This window comes from Physeter macrocephalus, chromosome 16 (genome assembly GCF_002837175.3).
Source record: "Physeter macrocephalus isolate SW-GA chromosome 16, ASM283717v5, whole genome shotgun sequence".
NCBI lineage: Eukaryota > Metazoa > Chordata > Mammalia > Artiodactyla > Physeteridae > Physeter > Physeter macrocephalus.
Genome location: NC_041229.1, coordinates 56,360,670 through 56,382,792, shown reverse-complemented (window position 1 = coordinate 56,382,792; position 22,123 = coordinate 56,360,670). Strand labels below are relative to the sequence as shown.

Below are 22,123 nucleotides of genomic sequence, written 5' to 3'. Positions count from 1 at the left end.
GACACCCTTCCCAGGTCCTGTGACCTTTCCTACCTATGCCCTCATAGCAGCTCAGGTCCCTCCTTAGGAGAGCTTTCCCCGATCTTCTCCTCTGAGTTTAGGTTAGGCCCTGCCCCACCCCCACCCTGCCCTCCTAACTATCACAGATTGTCTTCTCTGAGCTGTCCCCATCTCCCCAGGCCTGTCCCCACAGTAAGCCAGATGGGAGGAAGGAAATGCAGCTGCCATCTATATAGAATTCAGGGAACCCAGCTTTTAAGTCTAGCTTCACCTTGATTTACCACAAAGCTTTGGGTGGTCACTTTCCCACCGGTAAAATGGGACACGCTGTACTACTCTCAGGGCTGGTGACCATCACGGAAGAGAAAAAATTTTGGAGGAGGAATTCTCTTCTACCCTTGGAACCAGGGCCTGAAGGACAGCTGTGACCCTCCTCTCCTAGGCTCCCCTTCCTCAGGTCCACACCCAGCAGGGCAGGGCAGGGCAGCTGTGATCTGGCAGGGCCAAGGCATCTAGAAGAGGAGGTGGTTTTGAGGAAGATGTGCCTCAACCTCCCACGTAAAAGACAATAATACCACCGTGCTACTTTTTGCACAGCGCTCAAAGACAACCTGACTAACATAGTGCTGGAAAAGTGTACCCAGTTTGGGCAGGGCTTAGCTTTGTGGACAGACTGTGGGGAAATCCCTGTCTCTTATATTCTGTGTGACTTTGGATATGTTATTTAACCTCTCTGAGACTTGGTTTCTCTAAATATAAATGGGGACCTTACTAGTCCCAGACAAGTGATTTTTATTTATACTCGATGACCCTATCCATAGCTTGTTTCTCCACCTGAATTCTGGGGGCTTTGATGGGACCTTTTCACAGGGCTGCTTAAGGGTCCAGGAGGTGATGAAGGAGGAAGAGTCTGGACACTAGAGCACAGCCCAGAGAGGAGAAGTGACCTGCCTGGACTCATCAGATGGGACGGCTGCCGTGTGGGGAACCCCCTCTGTGGCCACCCCAGGGCCAGGGAAGGGTCATTTCCTTCCGCGTTCAGCCCCGCCGTCACCTCTCCTGTTTCCCCGGCTAAGTGCGGCGGCGCCGACAGCGGGGGAAATTGGGGCCAGGCCGGATTTCCTCTGCGGACCCGCGGCTGCTAGAGCCACCCGCCCCTCTGGACCCCGCGGGGCCACGAACTGCACGTGCGGCGGCCTGGCTGGCACAGCGCTTCCTTAGCGACCCCTCTCCATCCCCGCCCTTTCATCCCGCCCTCTTCGACCCGCCCCTTCCCAGTCCGGGTTTCAGCGTCAAGAAAAGTCTTCACCCTCTCGCGGGTTCCGGATAAACCGAGTCACACGGGGGCGTGCCGGCCCGGCGCTAGGACCCCGCGGCTGGGCCGTGGTGGGGGGGCGTGGTGGGGCGGGTCGGCGGGAGAGGTATTTAAATTGGAGCCCGAGCTGCCCTCTCGTGGGTCCGGCTCCCGTGGGGCGGTGGAGCGGCCGTGCGCCTCCTCGGGCCGTGACCCCGGGGTCTGGCGCGGGGTGGGACGGGGAGGGCAGGTTTGCGCAAAATGTGCCGGGGCTGCCCGGGAGAGGAGCGGCGGCCGCGCTGAGCCAGGTAGGAGCCGCCCAGCGGGCGAGGCTGGCCGGCCCCTCGGGGAACCGGCGGTCCCGCGCCCCTCTCGAGCACCCGACGCAGAGCTGGGCTGGGACTAGTCCATCGAGACGCGGATCTTCAACAGTCCCCTCCCGCCCCCGCCCCCTGCTTTGCGCGTGGAACCACGGTAGACTCCAGAAGTCTCCAAGGCTCCTAGCTCAGCGGATCTTTCCCGCGAAGGGCGAGGCCGGCGTTCCCATTTGACAGATGGGAAAACAACCGCAAAAAGGCCAGCACTTGAGCAGGGAACACACAGCTAGTCAAGGGCAGTTCGGGATTTGAATCTGGTCTGCTACTGCCCTCTGACCCTGGCCGGGCGTGAGTCTTCCCATCCCTCCGCACCAAATAGGCTGTCCATCTCTAGGGGCGGGGATGGGGGGTGGGTGGCACCCACTTCCCTCCAAGGAGCTCCGCAGCCAGCCTTCGTCATGGGTGGTAAGACGTGAGGGACCCCCACCCCCACCCTCAGCTGCCTGAAATTCCGCCATCACAGCCACATTCCTTTGGGTTAAGGTCTAATTCCCCCGTGGGATGCACATGTCTCCAGAATGGGGCTTGCCCTTAGTGATTCACTGTTTGCTGGGAACGTCCACAGCAGCTCTCCCAGGACCCCACTCTGCCAGTGATCCAGGCTGAGAGGAGGGAGAGGAGCACCCTAGAGCCCAGCACTGTGAGCCTGTCTGCTGGGGTTGGGGGTTGGTTGGAGGGTGTTAGAGAGGGAGATCTTGGGCTGGTGTTGTGGAAACATTTGCTTTGGAGGCAGACAGGCTGGATTCTGATCCTGATTCTGCCATTTACTGCCTGTGTGACTTTGAGTAAGTCACCTCTCTGAGCCTCGTTTCCCTCATGGGCAAACTCTATAGGGGGCAGGCAGCTCAGCACCTGCTGGAGAAAACACAGCATTTGGGTCATACAGACCTGGGGCTAAATCCCAAAACACTTAAGAGCTGGGTAACTATGGGGTAAGTCACTTCACCTTTCTGAGCCTCAGTGTTCTCTCTGTACAATGGAAATTGTAGTAACTGCTTCACTGGCTTGTTGTGAGAATTAAATTAAATGATATAGGGCAAGTGCTTAGAAGAGTATCTAACATCCTTAAACACTAGGGATGGGCTTATTATGGTAGTAGGTGTTGCCCTCCACCCCATTTCTCTTTCTCTCTCTCTCTCTCTCTCTCTCTCTACCCCCATTGTGTGCGTGCACACACGCACACACACGGATATTCTTTGGCACTTCTCCCCCCAGTCAGTGTCCTAAGATGTCTCCTGCGTCCTCTTGCCTAGGCCACTTGTCTGCTGGCCTGGGGCCTCCCTCTTCAGCACTCCTTACCTCACCGGGGCTGCTCAGCCCTGTGGGTTTGTCCCAGCTGGGAAAGACAATATGTGTCTACGGTGCCTTCACAGCCATTCTCAGCTTGGTCATCACAACCATTGGGGTCAAACAGTGGCAAAACAGGAACCAGGCTGCTTGCCCTACAGATGGGACACTGAGACCCTGAAAGCTTAAGGGACTTGCCCCAGGGAGTAGGGCTGGTGAGCAGTAGAGTCTGGATGGGAGCCTGGGTCTCAATGATCCCAATCCTCCCTCTTGAGAGCGAGTAACCCTCAAATTCTCCACACTGTGTCTAGGGCACTCCTCAACGGTGTCCACTGCTGAGGGGCACCTTTCTGTTAGATGGCAGCGTGGAGTTCCACGTGCTGCAGGGAGGGGCCCTCCTGGAGGCTCAGATGCTCACCTCAGGGATAGAGTGGAATTTGGCAGGCAGGGGAGGGGGAAACGAGTGCCCCTTTGGGCAGCAGTGCCCTCAGGTTCAGAACTAATCCAGGTCCTTCCTTATCCTCACCTCGCACTCACCGCTCAGCCCTTTGCCGTGGACTGCTACCCCTCACTTTGCTGTTTGTTCAGTAGACTTTTAGTGAGCACCGCTTAATAGACCCCTGTTCTCATAGAATAAGAAATAAACAATCGGGAAATGATCAATGAGAGGAAAACAATAAAACACATGCAGATCTGGGCAAGAGCATTCCAGGTGGAGGGAGCAGCAAGGGCAAAGGCCCTGAGGCAAGAATGCACTTGCTGTGTTTGAGGGATGGTGAGAAAGCTAGAATTTGGTGAGGGAAGAGCACATGGCAGATGGAGTCAGAGAGGAGATTGTATAAGCTTCGAGGTTTTCAAGCAGTGAGATTCATGATCTGATACATGATTTAAAGACATCACTCATGCTGCCATGCTTAGGACGGACTAAAAGAGGTCAGGGTGTTGCTGGGGTCAAGGCCCAGGGTCGTGGTGGTGCCTCAGTCTGTGGCAGTGATGGAGGAGGGAGGGAGGCAGATCCAGAGTCTGTGTTTTAGGGAAAGCAGACAGAACCCGCTGATGGGGGGAAGGAGTGTGGCAGGGAGGTGAAGGGAGAGTCCAGGAGAAAAACTGCTCTCACCAGCGTCACCATGTCACCGAGGCGCCTCATGTCAATTCTCAGCGCCTTCCCCAGCCTGCACAGTGTAAGATGGTTCCCAGAGGAGAGTGAGACCCCTCTGCCCTGGGGGCACTTCCCATGGTGGTGGTGGTGGGTGGGTAAAGGGGAGGGAACCACGGAGTGATGAAGTGCTTGGTGCCAATATATAGCCCAGACTTAGGGAACCAGAGAAGGCTTCTTGGAGGAGGTGACATCTAGGCTGAGACCCAAAGGATGAGGAGGTATTCAGCACAAGAGAGGGGAGGAAGTGAAGGTTTGGGGCAGTGAAAAGATGCTCAGAGAACTGAAGGAAATATGAGGCTTCCAGGACACAGAGTGGGAGAAGGGACAGTGAGAAATGAAGCTGGAGAGAAGAGCTGGCTGGGCAGGGAACACTCCCCAAGGGCCTCGAAGGCCCCGCTGAGGCGTTTCCACTCAGTTCTGAGTACACTAGAATTCAAAAGGGTGGTGATGTTCTGCTTTTTCAACAGCAGAACAAAATTTCCTGTGAAAACCCAACCTGTAATGCAGGTGAGAGGAGGACATCTGTGGGGCAGGGGGTCCATGGCCCCGGGGGAACCCAGGGAACAGGGCTTAAAAGACACGGCTCTGGCCTTTGCCTGTTTGAACAAGAAAGGACCTCAGAGCACCCACCTTCATTTAAAATTCATAGCAAGGATGCTTATGGGTTCTAACAGTAAAGACTCAGCCGTAAAGCTTCTATAAATGCCTCTTCCAAAACATCCCTCAGAGTCACAATTCAGCACTTATTTATTGAGCACCTGCAGGAGACCTTATAGTGTAGAGGTTAAGGGCACAGACCCAGGAGCCCGACTTCCTGGGCCTGCCACTTGTTAGCTGTGTGACCTTGGGCATGTTGCTTAATTTCTCTGAGCCTCAGTTTTCCTGTATGCACAGTGGGAATGGTGGTCATGGAACCAAGTTGTTGAATTATTGGAAAGAGTAAATGAGTTCATACATGTAAAGTGTCAAGAAGAGTGCCTGGTGCATAATGAGGGCTCTGTAAGTGGCACTTTTATAGAATATGCCTCATTTGATCTTTAACAAATCTTCGAGGTTGGCATTAGCTTCAGAAGAGGAACCTGAGGCTCAGAGAGGTGAAGTGACTTGTACAAATTCACACAGCAGGTAAGTGGAGGAGACAGAGGGAGCAGTCTGGTGTGGGTGACTGGGTCCAGTGCTCTTGGAGGGCATTATGTGTCTCTCCTTGTTAATGTTTTGTATGTATTATGGTCTCTTCTGTGCCTTTATTTGTGTCCCCAGTTCCCAGGACAGAGCCAGACAAGAGGAGGCATTCAGTAAAGGTGTGAGTGAATGAATGAATGAATGAATGAAATTGATGGATTGAGCTGTGTATTCCTAGCACTTGGCCCAGGTTCTGAGTGAATGAGGCCCTAGCAGCACTGGGATGTGACCCTCCTGAGGGCTTTGTGGTCTCCCTCAACCTCAGCCCCGCTGCTCATAGAGAGAAGGGCTGGCCCAGCATGCCTGGGTGTCCCACCGCGTGGGCGGTGGCTTCAGTGAAAGTTAAGGGCCTGGCAGCCTGTTCCTGGGGAAGTCCACAGGCCCGCAGTGCTGGGGGCAGGGCAGGCCTCCTGGCGGGGCTTCCTGTCAAGGCTCCAGGCCCAGCCTTCAAACAATGGCAGGGACTCGAGAACCAGAAAATCAAAAGAGAAAGGGCAAAATAAAGGTCTGCGGGTGGGGGGATTGAGGAATTCCGTTTGGGGCTTGAAGAGCTAGGATGGGGGGACTTGCTTGTGGCCTGGGTGGAACTGGAGTCAGAGGCCCAGCTCCCCACCTCACCCCACCCAAGCCCTGAGCTTGGCCAGGGCAGCCCTTAGGGTCCCTCTACCTCCTGCTCACCTCCTCCAGGCTGTCTTCCAGGTAGGGTCTTTTGAAACCCAAATCTGACCATGTCACCCACTGCTTAAAAACTCTTGTCCAGGGTAATGGCCTAGCTCCTTGGCCTGGCACTGAAGGCCCTTTGTGATGGGCTGCAGCCCTTTTTCCCATCCCCTTCACAAGGTGCCCCATTCACAGCACCTTTGGTCCAGCTACAGCTGCGGTCTGGGGTTCCCTGAGGGCAGGTGCAGACAGGAAGGAGCGGTGGGGGTTGGTGGTGGGAAGAAGCCTGTGGTCTTACAGCCTTCCCCTTTCCTCCTGCCCTGTGCAGAGCCATGAGCCACCGGATCCTGCTGCTTCTGGCCGTGCTGACCCTGGGCCTGGCTACGTCCCAACACCGAGACAAGGTGCCCTGTAAGAAGGTAAGAAGCTCTGCCTAGGCAGGGAGAACTCCCTGTGTCCCCCTACCCCCTGCCCGGGGCTGTCCTACTGCCCCAGCCCCAGAAACCAGAGGCTAGAGGGGTCAGAAAAGGAAGGGGAATGCATTTAATGCCTTTAAACCTTGCATTTAATGAGCACCTACTAGAATGTTTAAATGCCTTGTTTACTGTTAATCCTGCTGGGTAAGTACCATTATTCCAATTTTATAGAGTTGGAAACTGAGGCTTGGAGAGGTTAGGTAACTTGTCCAAGGTCATTCAGCTAGGGCCAATATTGGACTCTATCCCTTCAAGCTGCCCCCAAAGGGCAGTGGGTCTAGCTGGCTGACGAGGAATAGGTATATGTGTGGGGAATTGGGAGTGGGCATCTGGGAAAGGCTCTTCTGTACTAGGCCCCTTCGGGGGACAAATCCCCTTTCCTAACTGGGCTCCTTAACTCGAGCCCATCTGCCACATCTCTGCTGTGATGCCTCTCGCTTATTAGTGCCGGGGTCAAATGCTGCCTTCTCCAGGAAGCTTCCCCTGACCCCTTCCAGGCCGACCTGGTTCTGTCTGATCCCTTTTGGAGCCCCCACAGCCCTAAGCTTCCTTCCTTCTCAATATTGAGTGCATGGGGTAGTTGGCGAATGGTCCACACCTGTCTCAGCTACCAGACCAAGAGCTTCTCACGGGCAGTGACCAGGTTTGATTGACTTTGTTCCATTTTTCTGCCAGGAGTCAGGGAGACTAGCCCTGAGGTTACTGTGACCCTGTGGGGTACAGAGAAAAGGAACCCTCTAGGTCCACTCGTAAGGCTGGGCAATCATTGAAGTCAAGACCAGAGCTTGGGCTGGGGAAGGGACAGGCCCTCCAGTGGCCCCACCTGGACCTGAGACTGGAAGCTCATGACACAAGATGGGCAGCTGCTTTTGGAGGCTGGATGAGCTGGCAGCCAGGGCCCTGCAACCCTTCCCTGGGGTTTACAGTGTCCTGCTGTTGCTACCTCACTTCTTACTCCTTGGAGCCCTCCTGGGATTCCCAGCACCCAGAATAACAGGCAGAGAAGGCCTCAGACATCACCAGATGCAGTCCCACATCTACCTGGGGCAGTAGACTCAGAGAGATAAAGGGTCTGGGCCACCCAACAGGCAGTGGGGAACTGGGTGGGCTTTGGATTTGGGGCAAATGAGGTAACAGGCAGGAAAGCAATTTCTGAACTCCCATGGAAGCGGTTTTGATGCTTTTCAAAATAGTAAAAACAAATTACCACATGCCGAGGGCTAACAAGGGGCCTGCTCCACGCTAACGGCTTTCTCTCATTTTATGAGAGAAAACTCTTCTTTTCAGCTGAGGAAACCAAGGCTGAGAGAAGATTTGTGACCCACAAGGTCATACTGATAGGAGGTAACAGAGCCAAGATCCGAACCCATCTCTCCCAAGCTCATGCTTTCCACTGCCGGGTAACTCCCTACCCTGCTTTCCTTCTATGTGCAGGTGGTAAAATGGTGATGAGTGACACCCTCTTCGTTCTAAAAAAAAAAGCTGGACAGTGGAGTCCTGGCATACCAGAGAGTGGATAGGGGGTCATCAGGGAAGCTCTGAACTTGATTGAGGGCTGATGCCCCCAAGACCCTTCCCCAAATAAGTCACTCAGCTTGGAGCTCAGGGAGCGGTGGGTACCTGACAAATGGGGTTCTGAGAGCTGCCCATGCCTTCAAGCTCCTTCCTAGACTGGACTGGAGGGCTGGGCAGCCCTGCCTTGTAGCAGCCCCTCTGGGCCTCTGTGACAGGGGTCCTGGGCACTGGGCAGAAAGCAGGATTAGGTGCTGGACTTGGCCAGCTTTGTGTCCCGGCTCAGCTCTCAGGAGCTGGTGCCCCAGGGAGCCTTTGAGTATTGCCTCTGGGGTGAAACGGGGTGTGGGCTTGCAGGTGGGTTAAGCCCCATCCCCCAACACACACTGTGTTCGTGTTCATTTTGCTGTTTCTTCTTTAATCAGGATGGTTTGGGGAGCTGAGGATACGGATAGGGAGGCTGTGCCCAGTGGCCCCAGCTGGCAGAGACGGTTGTGAGGGAGGAAGGGGCAAGGAGCCAAGCAGGTCTGGCAAGGTGGCCGGGGTAGGATTCCAGTTTGCACGGGTGCCCAACTGCAGGGGTGTCCTCGGGCCTCTGAGTAGGGCAGTACTGTGGAGTTGGAAGCTGCATGGAGCTGGAAGAGTCGCATTGCCTGATGGAGGGCAGTCCGTTCCTCCCCCCACCCTTCACCTTGAAGCTCTTGGGAGGAAGCTGAGAGCTGGACCAGGCAGGGAACACCCAGGCTGGTGTTCCTGCCCTGTCGGCTCAGCCACTGACTCGCTGTGACCTCATGCAGGTCACTGCCATCTTTAGGCTCAGTCTCCCCATCTGGGAAGTGGGTGGGCTGGACCCCTTTTGTTCTTACGGTCTTTGACTCTAGTCTGAATATATGCATCATCTCTTTTCTTTTCCTTTCAGAAAGGTGATTCAGTCAATCCCTCAGACTTTTACTAAGCTGATGGTGTCTGTGACTCTTTCATTCACTGAAAAATGTACTGAGCACTTTCTATGGCCCAGGTCCACAACAGTCATTCAATCAAACCCTGTTTGCCCTGAACTTACTGTCTAGCAGGTCTGCACACAGACAGTCACAATTCAGGGGGCCAAAGCTATGAGAGAGGAAGCACAGGGGCTGTGAGAGCCCAGAGGAGGCCCCGACCTGCCCGGCAGTCAGGGAAGGCTTCCAGGTGGAGGTGACCTTGGAGCTCAGCACACAGAGTTCACCATGCTGATCTGGTTGGGAAGAACATAACCAGCACAGGGAACAGCAAGGAGGAGGCCCAGAGGTGGGTGTGGGAGGGCACAGTGGGCAGTGGTCAGGTGTGGGCTGGGCTGGAGTGGGTTGGGAGGAAAGGGGACAGGTCAGCAGGGGCCACAGACAGCCTTGAACTCTGCTGAGGGTGCTGGACTTTGCCCAGAAGGGATTTAAGCCGAGGGCAGCACGGTCAGAGTGGAGTTTTTGAGCAGTTGCCACGCAATTGGCTGACAGAAAGGGGTCAGTGGAGACAGAGGCCAGGGCGAAGTGGGCCTGAGCTTGGTGGTTATGGAAGCCAGAGCCTTTGCTGGGAAAGGCTGGGGTTCCTGGTGTGTGGAAAAAGACAGAGGGAGACTGCATTTCCATGGAAAAAATTCTGGCCCCTGAAGGCACATGTGATGGAGGGACAAAAGTGGGGTCTTTGGTTGTTAAGAGACTGGGGTTCAAAAGCCAGCTCTGTTCCTCACCAGCTGGATGATTCTGGGGCCTCCCTTCCCCTCTCTAACCTTGGGTTTCTTAAAGAGGGGTGATCAGATTTGATGGGCAGGCTATTGTGAAGATCCAGTGAGACCAGGGGTCTGAAAATGCTAAATAAAATATAAAATGCTGAATGGGTGCTGGGGAAGGATGAGTTACATTCTGGATAAGAAACCAGAGTGGTAATGTGACACAGCAAAATCAGTCTTGTCATCAAAGAATGTGGGTTGAGACTCTGGTCATCTTTTCCTGGCCCCTCCCCCATCTTCAGGGGCCCATCTGGACTGGACCATGCAAAGTGAAGCCACTGATGGGGGTGGGGGCAGCAGCAGAACGAGGTCATGTGGTGAGTGTCAGCAAGGAAGGCAGGCTCTGGGACCCGAGCTCTGCCCTGTGGAGTGAGGGCTTGAATGAGATCTGAGGGTGAGAGACAAAAATTAACACCGATGACAGGAGTGCAAATAGCATTTTCCCCTTCTGGAAACATTTCTCCCAAGGTGGTTTCTAGTAGAACACCAGCTGGGTAAATTTAACTCTCTGGGTCCATGGAAGGAAACTGGGATGTGGAACCAGGAGGCCTGGGTCCCAGCTGGCCCTGCTCCTCACTGGCTCTGGGGCATTCTAGGTGATACATGGCTTAGTGTCCTCTAAAATGGGATAATGATCAGTATAGAGTATTTTGTTAGTGCATTTGTCCTTCGATCTGTCTATCATCTCTCTCTCTCTGTCTACCAATCAAAGCTTCCTTGAGTCCCTCCCTGATGCCAGCACCGCCGTACTGGGTACCAGAGACAGGGACAGGGAGCAGAGTAGAGGTCACGCAGACACAGGGTGATTAGGCTGGGGGGAGGACGTCGAGCACACTGGGAGGACAGAGGAGAGGCCTGGCCAAGCCTGGTGGCGGCTCCAGTCATACTTCCTAGAGGCGCGTGTCTGGTTGCCCCTCCTACAGCACCCACTAATGCCCGCTGTTCTCCCTGCCCTCTCCCTCCCCAGGTGGACAAGGAAGTCTTGTGCCGGGGCCTTGGCCTACTCCAGGTCCCCTCGGTGCTCCCACGGGACATCGAGGTCCTCAACCTGTCTGGGAACCAGCTGCGGAGCATACTGTCCTCGCCCCTGGGCTTCTACACCTCGCTTCTTCACCTGGACCTGAGCGCCAACGAGATTAGCTTCCTCCAGCCAGGGGTCTTCCAGGCCCTGCCCCACCTGGAGCACCTCAACCTGGCCCACAACCGCCTGGCGGTGGGCACGGCGCTGAGCACTGGGGGTCTGGGTCCCCTGCCACACCTGATGTCCCTGGACCTGTCTGGCAATAGCCTGTACAGTGGCCTGGCGGAGCGGCTGCTGGCGGAGGCGCCTGCCCTGCGCAGCCTCTCGCTGGCAGAGAACAGCCTGACGCGCCTGGGCCGCCACACCTTCTGGGGCACACCCGCGCTCGAGCGGCTGGACCTTCACAGCAACGTGCTGATGGACATCGAGGACGGAGCCTTCGAGGCCCTGCCCCACCTGGCACACCTCAACCTCTCCAGGAACTCCCTCACCTGCATCTCCGACTTCAGCCTCCAGCAGCTGCGGGTCCTAGACCTGAGCTGCAATAGTATCGAGGCCTTTCAGACAGCCCCGGAGCCCCGGGCCCAGTATCAGCTTGCCTGGCTCGACCTGCGGGAGAACAAACTGCTCCACTTCCCCGACCTGGCCGCACTTCCGAGACTCATTTACCTGAACGTGTCTAACAACCTCATCCGCCTCCCTGCGGGGCCGCCCCAGGGCGGCGAGGGCCTTCATGCGCCTTCCGAGGGCTGGTCTGCCTTGCCCTTCTCTAACCCCGGCCGCAACGCCAGCACCCAGCCCCTCTCTCAGCTCTTGAATCTGGATCTGAGCTACAATGAGATTGAGCTCGTCCCGGAGGGCTTTCTTGAGCACCTGACTTCTCTGCGCTTCCTGAACCTCAGCCGGAACTGCTTGCGGGCCTTTGAGGCCCGGCGGGTGGGCTCCCTGCCTTGCCTTGAACTCCTGGACATGAGCCACAATGCGCTGGAGACGTTGGAGCTGGGTGCCAGGGCCCTGGGGTCTCTGCAGACGCTGCTCCTACAGGACAACACCCTGCGGGACCTGCCCCCGTACACCTTCGCCGGCCTGGCCAGCCTGCAGAGGCTCAACCTGCAGGGGAACCGGGTCAGCCCCTGCGGGGGCCCAGGTGAGCCTGGACCCACGGGCTGTGTGGCCTTCTCTGGCATCTCCTCCCTCCGCGTCCTGAACCTGGCGGACAATGAGATGGAGACGCTCCGGGCAGGTGCCTTCCTCCACACTCCGCTGACCGAGCTGGACCTCTCCGCCAACCCTGGGCTGGATGTGGCCACAGGGGCCTTGGCGGGCCTGGAGGGCTCCCTGGAGGTTCTGGCCTTGCAGGGCAACGGGCTGGCCATCCTGCAGGTGGACCTGCCCTGCTTCAGCTGCCTCAAGCGGCTCAATCTGGCAGAGAACCGCCTGAGCCACCTGCCTGCCTGGACGCAGGCTGTGTCCTTGGAGGTGCTGGACCTAAGGAACAACAGCTTCAGCCTCCTGCCGGGCAGTGCCATGGGCGGCCTGGAGACCAGCCTGCGGCGCCTCTACCTGCAGGGGAACCCCCTCAGCTGCTGCGGCAACGGCTGGCTGGCGGCCCAGCTGCACCAGGGCCGTGTGGACGTGGACGCCACCCAGGACCTGATCTGCCGCTTCGGCTCCCAGGAGGAGGTGTCCCTGAGTCACGTGCGTCCTGAGGACTGTGAGAAGGGGGGACTCAAGAACGTCAACCTCATCATCATCCTCACCTTTGCCCTGGTGTGTGCCATCCTTCTCACCACGCTGGCCACCTGCTGCTGTGTCCGCCGGCAGAAGTTCAACCAACAGTACAAAGCCTAGAGAGGCTGGGGGCTACAGACCAGCTCTGTCAGGGGATCCTGCCAGGTCAGTGGGGGAGCCAGAGGCACGAAGAAGGGTGGGGACTGACCCAAGATTACCCAGTGAGCCAGGATCCAAGAACCCTGGTCTCAGTCCCAGCCCAGGGCTCCTTTCCCTGTATCCTGCTGCATCAGTAGGTGACCCACTTCACAGGGCACACATGTGGTCCAGCTGTGGAAGCTGGAAGATGGGCAGTTGCAGGAGTGACAGAGTGTAAGGTTGACCCATCGGATCAACACATCTTCACCAGGCGTCTGTTTTGTGCCACACCCTGCCCTGGGCGCTGGGGACACCAGGGAATGAGACACATCCCTGCCCTCAGCATCGCCCAGTCTGGGTGGGGAGGTGGTTTCAGTGACCACACAGAGTGTGGAAGCCAGGGCTCCAAAGCTCTGCAGCCCCAGCTGGCTGAGTGTGGGTCGTCCTGCCCCTGCCAGGCCAGGGTAAGAGAGGGGCAGTGCCGACCAAGAGGATTTGTCTGAGAGGTGTCCAAGCAGACTGTTTGTCACATCTTCTGATAATGACTTTCAGCGTCTCTGGAACATAAAAAGCTTGTGACCGGAAGAGAGCTGGAGCCACTTGATTAAGGCTTGGATCCAGTGCTATTAGGCGGGCTGCGGCAGCTCCAGCAGGGCCTGGTTAAGAGGCCGTCTCCCTGGGCTCCAGCCCAGCACTGGACCCTTCCGTTTCCTGCTCCAGGCAGGCTCTTTCCCTACCTGGCACTCTTGTGTTGCACACACCGGCCAAGATACTGCCCTAGCCCCCCTACTCCCTGCCCAGGCCCCCTGCTCCATCCCAGTCCCACCCTGGCTGGTGAGCCAGGAGTAAGAACCTTAGGTATCTGGTTCTGTTTTGCCCACACTTGGCAGTGGTGACAAACCCAAGCCTGCATCTGCCTCTTTATGACAACCCTCTGAGGTTGGCATTTTATCCCATTTTACAAGAGGCTCCAAAAGTCTCCTTCCAGGGACCTCCAGCTAAGAGATGCCAGAACTGAGCTCCAGACTCACATCCTCCTGAGTCCAGAGCCTGAGCTTGGCCACTGCAGGGGCTGCAGGCTGTTAGGTGGACAGGAACTGGCCCCACATGGCCGGAACAAGGCCCGGGAGCATCCTGTGCTGGGCACACCCACCCGCTCCTCTCCCTCCTCTCTCCCAGGCGGGCAGAGAGAAGATGGGCAGCCACAGGCCCTCTCCTCCTTCTGTGCCTCATTTTCCCTTATTCCCTCATTTGAAGACTAGGCGGGCTCTCCTTTTTCTCTTCTTGCTCTTGCGTGCCCTCCTTCCCTCTCCCTCCTTTGAGCATAGCCTGGACTTTGAAACCATTGAGTCCAACCTCCCTGTTGCACAGATAGGGAGGCTAAGACTGAGGAAGAGAATGGGACTTGCTCAGAGTTGCACAAGTCAGTGGCAGAGCCTGTGAAACAAGGTGGATTCAGACCTCATTGAGGAGGTGTGCGGGGGGGCTTGGTGGTTGGACCTGAATGGTTTCCTTCTCTCTCAGCTGTCACATCACAAGATGATGCTGGCTCCAAACTCTCTTACTAGTCCTCATCATGCAGGGACTTTTTTTTCCCCCCTAGAAAAATGGATAGAAAAACCCCATCCAGATATAACCCCCTGTTTCTCATACCCATGAAATCGTGGGCCGTCTGGGAAGAAAGGAAGCCCTGGGATTAACCCCGGGACCCTGTGTCATTGTCTTCACCCTCTTACCTGTGCTTGGCCCGCACTCAGGCTCACGATGGTGCTCGGTAAAGTGTGAGATGATGAAAATGCCCCCCCTCTCCACCCCATTTTACAGATGAGAAAACTGAGGCCCAGAGCGGGTCGAGGACTCAGGGAGTCAACCGCAGAGCCGGGGCTAGAGCCTGGTGGCTTGGCCGCAGCCCGGGGCCCTGGTGGCAAGTGGGGCAGCTGGTGGGTCTAGTCCTGTTTGGGATCACGACCACAGGTGCTCACTGCACACAAACACTCTTCCTCAGGCCTGGAGGGCAAGGTGTGGGCCCCTCCATGCCTGATCTTTGAGAACACTACACAATGCTGCTCTCATCCCCCAGGACCCAGGCTACAACCCAGGCCTCGGGGCCAGCTCTTTGTGTAACCCACGTGAATGTATTAAAAAATGATTATGGAGAAACAGTGCAGCCTGCCGGCCTCCTCCTTGCTGCGGGTAATCATTACGTCCACTTGAACCCTGCCCTCCTCTACTTCCCTTCCAGCCTTTGAAGCCTCATGGCAAACCCCTGGGGAGACAGGCTGAGGACCGCTGGGTGGGAGACTGAGGCTCTGGGTCATCACCATCCTGGACCTGGGTGCCTCAGCCCCCATCGTGTCCCTGCCGCACCTCTGTCCCCTCACACTCAGCAAACGCCACTCCCCACCCACCACTGAGAAAACAGTGACTTCCAGCAGGAGCCGCTGAGCGCCTTTCCCTCCTCTGCAGCTCCATTTTCTCTCTTGCCTCTCCTTCAGCCTTTCCTCTCTGTTTGCTTCTTCCTCTCAGACTTCAACTGTGCTCAAGTCTTGCCCGTCTTACGAACAGTAAGGAGACCCGTAAGCCACTTTCCCCTTTCCTTTCCCTACTTCATGGGTAAACTTCTAGGTAAAGTAGCTTCCTCTCCCTCCCTTCCATCCTAACCCATCCCAGGCTGCCTCCAGCTGTCCCCCTGCCCCCTCAGCTGAGGTCACCAAGGGTGTACTTTTCAGACCACGCCTCTGACCCTTCAGCTGCGGGGCCTCTCACCTCTATCCCCCCCATCACCCACACCTTCCCCTCGGCACACTCTCCCGACATTTAGGACCCTGGGTGCCTTCCTCCCAGGCCACTCCTTTTCAGGCTCTGCTCCAAGCTCATCTTCCTCGAGCCATCAGAATGGTGATCAGCAGGACTCTTCTCTCAGGAATGTCATCACCCTCACTGAGGTAGCCACCCCATCGCTCTGACAATGCCCACATCTCTGTCTCCAGCCCCAGCCCCTCCTGAGCGTCCAGCCCGGATACCCTGACATCCAGAGGCCTCCCCAGCTAGAGAGTTAAAGGTCTCCCCAGGGGCTGGAGGATTGAGAGTGAGTGGCCAGGCTGCAGTTCAAGGTTGAACTTGGAAGAACCAAGAGGGGCCAGAAGAAGAGCATTCGTGGTTCCTAGAAGGGGGTTGGAGGGTGAGGGTGTGGGCTGTGGGCTCTGGGGGAGGGGACAGGAGCCACCTCACCTGGGGCGGTGGTGGGAGTCAGGCGATGGCCTGAGGCAGAGTCTAGAGGGCAGGGAGTGGTCCCCCTGGTCTCCCACTTTGCAGCCCCTTGTGATTGTCTTCATGTGGCCCCGCCTCCCGTTCTCAGCTGCCTGACACCCAGACATCAGCCCCTTTGCAGGTGCCAACCTTCTCTTCTCCACCTCCTCTCCCACAGGCTCCAGCTCCGCCTCCCCCAGCCGCAAGCATCCTGGAGATTTCTCCAGCCCAGCTTCCTCCCTGGGCTGTGACCTCTCACCTCCCAGTTCCTGCTCCCAGCTCCTACTCTCCAAAGGAAAAATTGAAATGCCTATTTCATGGATGGGGCTAGGGGGTGAGAGGGTATGTGACTCAATGCCCTTGCACACAGTAGGTGCTGCACGAAGGCCTGCAGGAGGGCAGTAGCATGGGCTGAGCTCAACCCAGGACTCTGGGAACCTCTGACTCAGCCGGGAGCCCACCAGGCCCCTAACCCCTTTTCCTGGCAAACAAAGGAGTTTGCTCACCTGACCAAGACCCCCAGCAAGGCAGAAATTCCTGTTTTCAGACGAACATGGACACAGCTGCCAACTAGGTCATCGGAGCATCCGGCAAGTTCCAGGGCAAGAGGATGCCCTTGCACAGCCCCTGTCACAGACAGACTGCCGTGTCAGGTCACCTGGCTCACTCAGTCCACGAGGACCAGGCCCAGCAGGAGCCGGGCTCGCAGGCTGCGTGGGAGGAGAGGAAGCCAACATCCCTGGCCCACCAGCTGCCTCACCCTGTCAGTTCCCTGTGCTGGCACAATCCCCCAGGATCCAGGATCCACAGTCTGCTTTCTGTGCCCCTGTTGTTTAGCAGCTCAGAGGCCCTGCAAGTCTGGGTCCCTGCCGCCCTCCATCCTCATCTCTCTCTGGCTACGTCCCACCTCCTATTCAGAGCTGACAGTTATTGAGCACTTCCGGGTGGGCCCTGCGCTGAATACTTGATGTATTGTATATGGTCCTATATAATTCTAGCACTCTTTGAAGAGATTTCTATTATTATCATCCTCACTTTAGAGAAACTGAGACTGAAGATCCCACAGCTGTCAAGTGCCAGAGCTGAGACTTGAACCCAGGTTTGCCCTGCTCCTCTCTGGAGCCAGCAATCTTGACCATTAGGCAGCACTGCTTCCTGACCCTCCCAATTCCGGCTCTCTCCCACCTCCTCTGCTTGAAATGTCTCACCTACCCTGACCCACCTGCCAAACTCCTTTTTCAATGCTTACCTGCATCACCTCCTCTGGGGAGACTGCCCTGATTTCCCTCCTCCAGCTGCCATCAGCCCTGGGCTTCCCTGGGGCCACAACATTGGGATGTCTGCCTGATCCACCACCAGACCAGGAGCTCCTGGCAGGAGGTCTTACCCAGGGTCCCTTCTGTGTCCCCTGGGCCCGAGCCAACACAGAGGCAAGTTCAGAAAAGGTTTCCTGAATGGATGGCCCTGCCCTCCAGGACCTAAACACTTGTGGGGATTAACATCAGCCCTCAGACCAAGAATGGGTGATAAACTTCTCAGACAGACCCCAGGAACGTAGAGGACACAGTGGGACTACGGCGTGTGGGCTGCCCAGGGGAAAAGGAATCTTCTCTCACCACTCTCATTGCCCTCAGTTCCTCTTGTCTCTAGGACCCTGGCTTCTCTTCTTCATCCTCCTCTCTCCCCCAAACCCCTCTTCGCTTCTCCTTCTCCTCCCTTGGTCATCTCTCCCCCACCCCCCTCTCACTGGGATGAGTTGGAGCTGTGGTGCTGAGAACGTGGAGGGGTGGAGGGGAGGGAGGCCCGAGCTGTTTATAGGAACTGGAGCAGCTCCATCCATCAGCTCTGTTTGGAGCTGGAGACCAAGCATAATAAATACCTTGGCTCCTCCCCAGCTGTGCTTTCCCTGAACTTGGCCATTCGAACTCCAAATTTCTCTGGCCTGCTGGTTCTCAGGACCCAGCTCCCACCCCACCCCACCCCACTTCCACCTCCCACCAAGCTGCTCTGGAAGGAGCCCTGCCTCTGGGACCAGAAATGCGGGGCTGAGTCTAGGCTGTGTTGCCGCTTTGCTTCGGGAGCAAGTCATGCCCCTGGTCTGTGCCTCCATTTCCCCATCCGTGAAATGGGGTCATAATCACTGCCCACCCCCCCCCAAACATGCAGTGCTGTTCACATGTTAGGCTTGAGCATCTGCTTGATGCTGGGCCCTGGGCCCTGCGGGATCCCTGGGAACAGGCAGGCAGAGCCTCTGCCTATTGGGCGGAGGAAGGGGCCACACTACAGCCCAAGCAGGAAGTGGTCAGCGCCACGAGGGAGGTCCAGACTTTGTGTTCTGGGAGTTTGTTTGCAGCAGGGAGCGGCCCTTCCAGCTGGAGGATTCAGAGGAGACCTCGAGGACATCTGGGCTGGCCCTGCAGGGAAGGGTAGCATTTCAGCATGTGGAGATGGGGAGAGCCTCTTCCAGGCAGAGCAGACTGCCAGAGCAAAAGCTGGGCAGGAGGAAGATGTGAGGGTGGGGGCAAAGAAGAGCCTCCCTTTGTGCATCCTTCACCCTATCACTCCCAACGTTGTCCCCTCTGATCCTCCAGCACCTTCCGCTCTGACCCTCTAGCTTTTTGGAATCTTCCCTCCTTCTCTGGAGAGCTTCAGACTCACCCAGCTCTCCCAGGTTGTGGATGCATTCCCAGAATTATGCAGTCATGTTCCCACTCCCACCTCCCCCAAAAAAGCCACCCTAGAAAGTGGAAGACTCAGATCAGGGGAAAAGTCACTGGCCAAGAGCACGTTTCTGGAATGAATAAGGGAATAAATGAATAAAAGAGTGAGTCAATGAAAAAGAGAATAAGTGAGTAGGAAATTATTGAATTCAACTGACATACTGTGCTGTACATACAAGCTCCCTCCGCTGGTGGTGCTGGTGGTGCTGTTTATTTGGCGAGGAGGGGAATAGGCATTAAATACATGCTTGTGTGCGCGCGCGCACGCAGACACACACACACACACACACACACACACACACACACAAAAGAATAAAGACAAGATGGCAAACTTTGATGAGTATTATGAGAGAAAATAATAGGGAGACAGAATGAAATGGGCAGACTCAGAGAAGTCCTCTCTGAGGATGGAATCTGTAAGCTGAGACTGAAGGAGGACTTAAGATGAGTGAGTAAATTAATATTCCTTCTAGCCTCTTCCCCTCACTCCCATGAATTTGCAAGAGCTGCACTCTAGACCCTGAGGTCCATTCTCATGCATTGAAAAGTCCCCCTACCCTGGGACCCTCCTGGCCTTCCCCTCCCCTCAGTGCTTTGGCTGTCCCATTCTAGAATCATGGAGAAAAATATGGAAGGCTACCCATAAGGGGTGGTGGAAGGGATGGCCAAGGGATGGGTGCCAGGAGTCAAGCATTGTGGGGGTGAGGGACTGGCTAGGCTACAGGATAAGAAAGTCAAGTTCCAAAGGCCCTGCTTTATTTGGGGTGGGGCGGTGGGATGGACTTGGCTCCCTCTGTCGTTCCTGAGCCACCCGTGTCAGCTTGCACCAACCATACTCTTTCACCCTAGGTAGCTTACTAACATTCTCCTATTTAACCTTTTGTATGTTTTCTCCATAATCAAGTCACCATTGACAGATACATTTAAATTATATGCAAATAAACTTATGCATGTATCACTGTTTTATAAAAATGGGATCATATCATATATGGTTTCCTGCATCTTTTTGTTTTTATTCAACAATACTTTAAGGAAATCCTACCAAACAAACAAATAGCTCTGATTCATTTTTGACAGTATGCAATATTCCATTACGTGACTATTCCATAATTTATTCAACCATTCACAACTGGTGGATACTCACTTTGTTATCCTGCAAATGTAAACATGCTGCAAAATCATCCTTGTTCTTATGCCCATAGTCCCTGGGAGTTGTATTTCTGTCAGATAACTACTTATAAGTGAGATTCTACATCAGTGGATAGATAGATAGATATAGATATAGATGATACATAATTTTATTAAAGCTACTTTTCAAAGAGACAATAATGTTTCATATTTCCACAAACAACTTGTGAGATAACATTTTCCTATACTTCCTGCCAGAAATGCATGTAGTAGCTACAGATGTAAAGTGGTCGCGTATTGTTAACTTTAAATTACATTTCCCTACTGCTGAATCTGAGCAGCTTTTCATTTGTTTGTTGGCGGTTTGGATTGACTCTTCCATGAATTGCCATTTTTGTCCTATGCCCATTTTTCTGTTGAGTTATCATTTCCTTGTCAGTTTGTTAAGCCTCATTGTACATTGCAGTTTTTAACTTTATCTAGCATTTTCATAACAAATATTTTCCAAGTCTCTCATCTGTCTATTGACTCTACTTATGTATCTTTGTTCTAAAATGCTTTTCAGGGCCTCACTTTTCCTTCATAGCTTCTCAATTTGTTTCACTCAGATTGCTCATATAGTCTCCTAAATTTTCTTCTTCTTTTTTCTTCTTTTCTTTTTTACATTTAAATCTTTAAATAATCTGAAATTATTATGAAGATGGAAAAATTTATTTGCTTCTGGGTGCACTGTAATTGTGCCAGCATCATTTATTAAATAATCAAAGGTTCACTCTGTTAAAAACTAAATTCTGATATATATTTGGTATCTATTTCTGGATTTCCTGTTCTGTGTATTTCATTGATCTATTTCCCTGTTCCTATACTAATACTCCATTGATTGCTTTTGGAGTTTGTTCTGATACAAATAAATTCTTTTGTACTGTTTTTATTTTCCATAACTTTTTGGCTATTTTCTGGCATTTACTCTTCCATATAAATATTTCACTCTGTTTGGAACTGATCTGAGGAATTTTGATATTTCTATGATATTAAGTCTTCCCATCCATGAGCATGGTATGTCTTCCCATATGTTCAGATCCCATGTTCAATCCTTCCACAAGATTGTATAGCTTTCTTCATATGGGCCCTAAGTGTTTCTTCTTAAATCTATTCCTGACTATTTTGGATTTTTTGTCAAGATTTTAAATGGAATATTTTTTCTATTTTCATTTCTGTGTGTTTATTGTCAAACTAGAGAAAAATACACAATTGGTTTTTGTATATTTATCTTATATCCAATAACCTTATCAATTGTCTTAATTCAAATAGGGTTTTTAAAAAATTGTTGTTTGTTTTTGCATTTGTTTTTGGTTTTTGTTTCTCTGCTAGAGGCTCTTGGGTTTTCTGGGTATACAATCACTTAATTGACCCCCTTGTTCCCATAGCTCCCTTGATGCCCTCACCACAGTAGCATCTGCCTCCAGCCAGGCTTCTCCTCACCTGGACTGCAGCCAGGTTGCAGGGATCCCCCACCGCCTGCATTGCCCACCACAGAGCTCCTTCTCATATGTTTTCTCTTCCCAAGACCAGGGCTCCAATTCCGTCTCTCTGGTTTTCAGGAGCAGAGTGGAGGTGTGTATGGGGGCTCAGAATCCTCACTGCTTTGTTCCACAGAATGAATTTTTTCCACCCTAACTGGAATTCTGTTCTCCTCCTAGAGCAAAGGTTGAAAACTGGTGGCCTGTGGGCCAGATTTAGCCCTCAGTCATGCTTTATTTGGCCCACACAGTGGTTTATAAAAATCTGGGTTGGTTGCGAACATTTTAAAATTGAAAGAGTTGTTTTATATGGGACCATATATAAATATGGACATATGATTTTCTTAAAATCCTGGAAAATCTAAGAACCTGAATCCCCAGCCCACAGGACAATGAGTCGCAGGAGCTGTGAAATTGCATCTCCCACCTAGACTGTGAGCTCCTCAAGGGCACGGGGCCATCCTGCTCCCTCTGTACCCCAGCACCTGACACAGAGCCTGGCTCCAGACAGCAGTCATGAAAGTTTAATTCCTTTCCTTTTGTATCATGCACAGGTTTCAAGAACATGTGAGTCAAGAGTCTCATACAGGAAGTGTTCTGACCTTGATTGTGCGTGAACCCTTTGGCAGTCTGATGAGCCTGTGAACCCCTTTTCAGAATAACGTTTTTTAATTCATAAAACAAAAGAAAAATGCATGATTACAAAGGAAATCAATCCTACTGAATGCAGTTTTCAAAATATTAAAAAATAATTGTAATTGGGTAATACATGTTTTTTAATTAACATGTTAAATACCAAAACCTAGTTGCAGATCTAATAATTACTGTAATTTTGAAGCACTGTTGAGCATGAACAATATTTTGAGAGATCTTCAGCAGCTGTAACAAGACATGAAAACAGCTCTGA

The 22,123-nt window shown here is 53.8% G+C and overlaps 1 protein-coding gene across 6 annotated transcripts; it reads left to right on the top strand.

Annotated features, from left to right (window-relative positions):
- The first annotated feature begins 1,486 nt into the window (after positions 1 to 1,486).
- Positions 1,487 to 20,371, top strand: LRRC32 (leucine rich repeat containing 32). 6 transcript variants are annotated; one of them, XM_007104937.4, is made up of 4 exons: positions 1,487 to 1,602; positions 5,378 to 5,418; positions 6,288 to 6,378; positions 10,677 to 15,372. In XM_007104937.4, the coding sequence occupies exons 3-4, from the start codon at positions 6,292 to 6,294 to the stop codon at positions 12,579 to 12,581; spliced, it is 1,992 nt and encodes a 663-aa protein (XP_007104999.1). In that variant the 5' UTR covers positions 1,487 to 1,602; positions 5,378 to 5,418; positions 6,288 to 6,291; the 3' UTR covers positions 12,582 to 15,372. The 6 variants fall into 6 exon arrangements, with proteins under 6 accessions (XP_007104999.1, XP_007104998.1, XP_007105000.1 ...); XM_007104935.4 differs by lacking the exons at positions 1,487 to 1,602; positions 5,378 to 5,418 and adding exons at positions 2,341 to 2,603; positions 16,027 to 20,371 and having other exon boundaries at positions 10,677 to 12,626; XM_007104936.4 differs by lacking the exon at positions 5,378 to 5,418 and having other exon boundaries at positions 10,677 to 15,371.
- Positions 20,372 to 22,123: the final 1,752 nt, after the last annotated feature.

What these genes read in the sequence shown, in the direction of transcription:
- LRRC32 (XM_007104935.4), top strand. Translation starts at nt 2,488, where the DNA reads ATGGGCAAACTCTATAGGGGGCAGGCAGCTCAGCACCTGCTGGAGAAA. An exon ending in AAGAGCTGGGTAACTATGGG is followed by an intron (nt 2,604 to 6,287) that starts GTAAGTCACTTC and finishes TGCCCTGTGCAG; the next exon opens with AGCCATGAGCCACCGGATCC. An exon ending in ACAAGGTGCCCTGTAAGAAG is followed by an intron (nt 6,379 to 10,676) that starts GTAAGAAGCTCT and finishes CTCCCTCCCCAG; the next exon opens with GTGGACAAGGAAGTCTTGTG.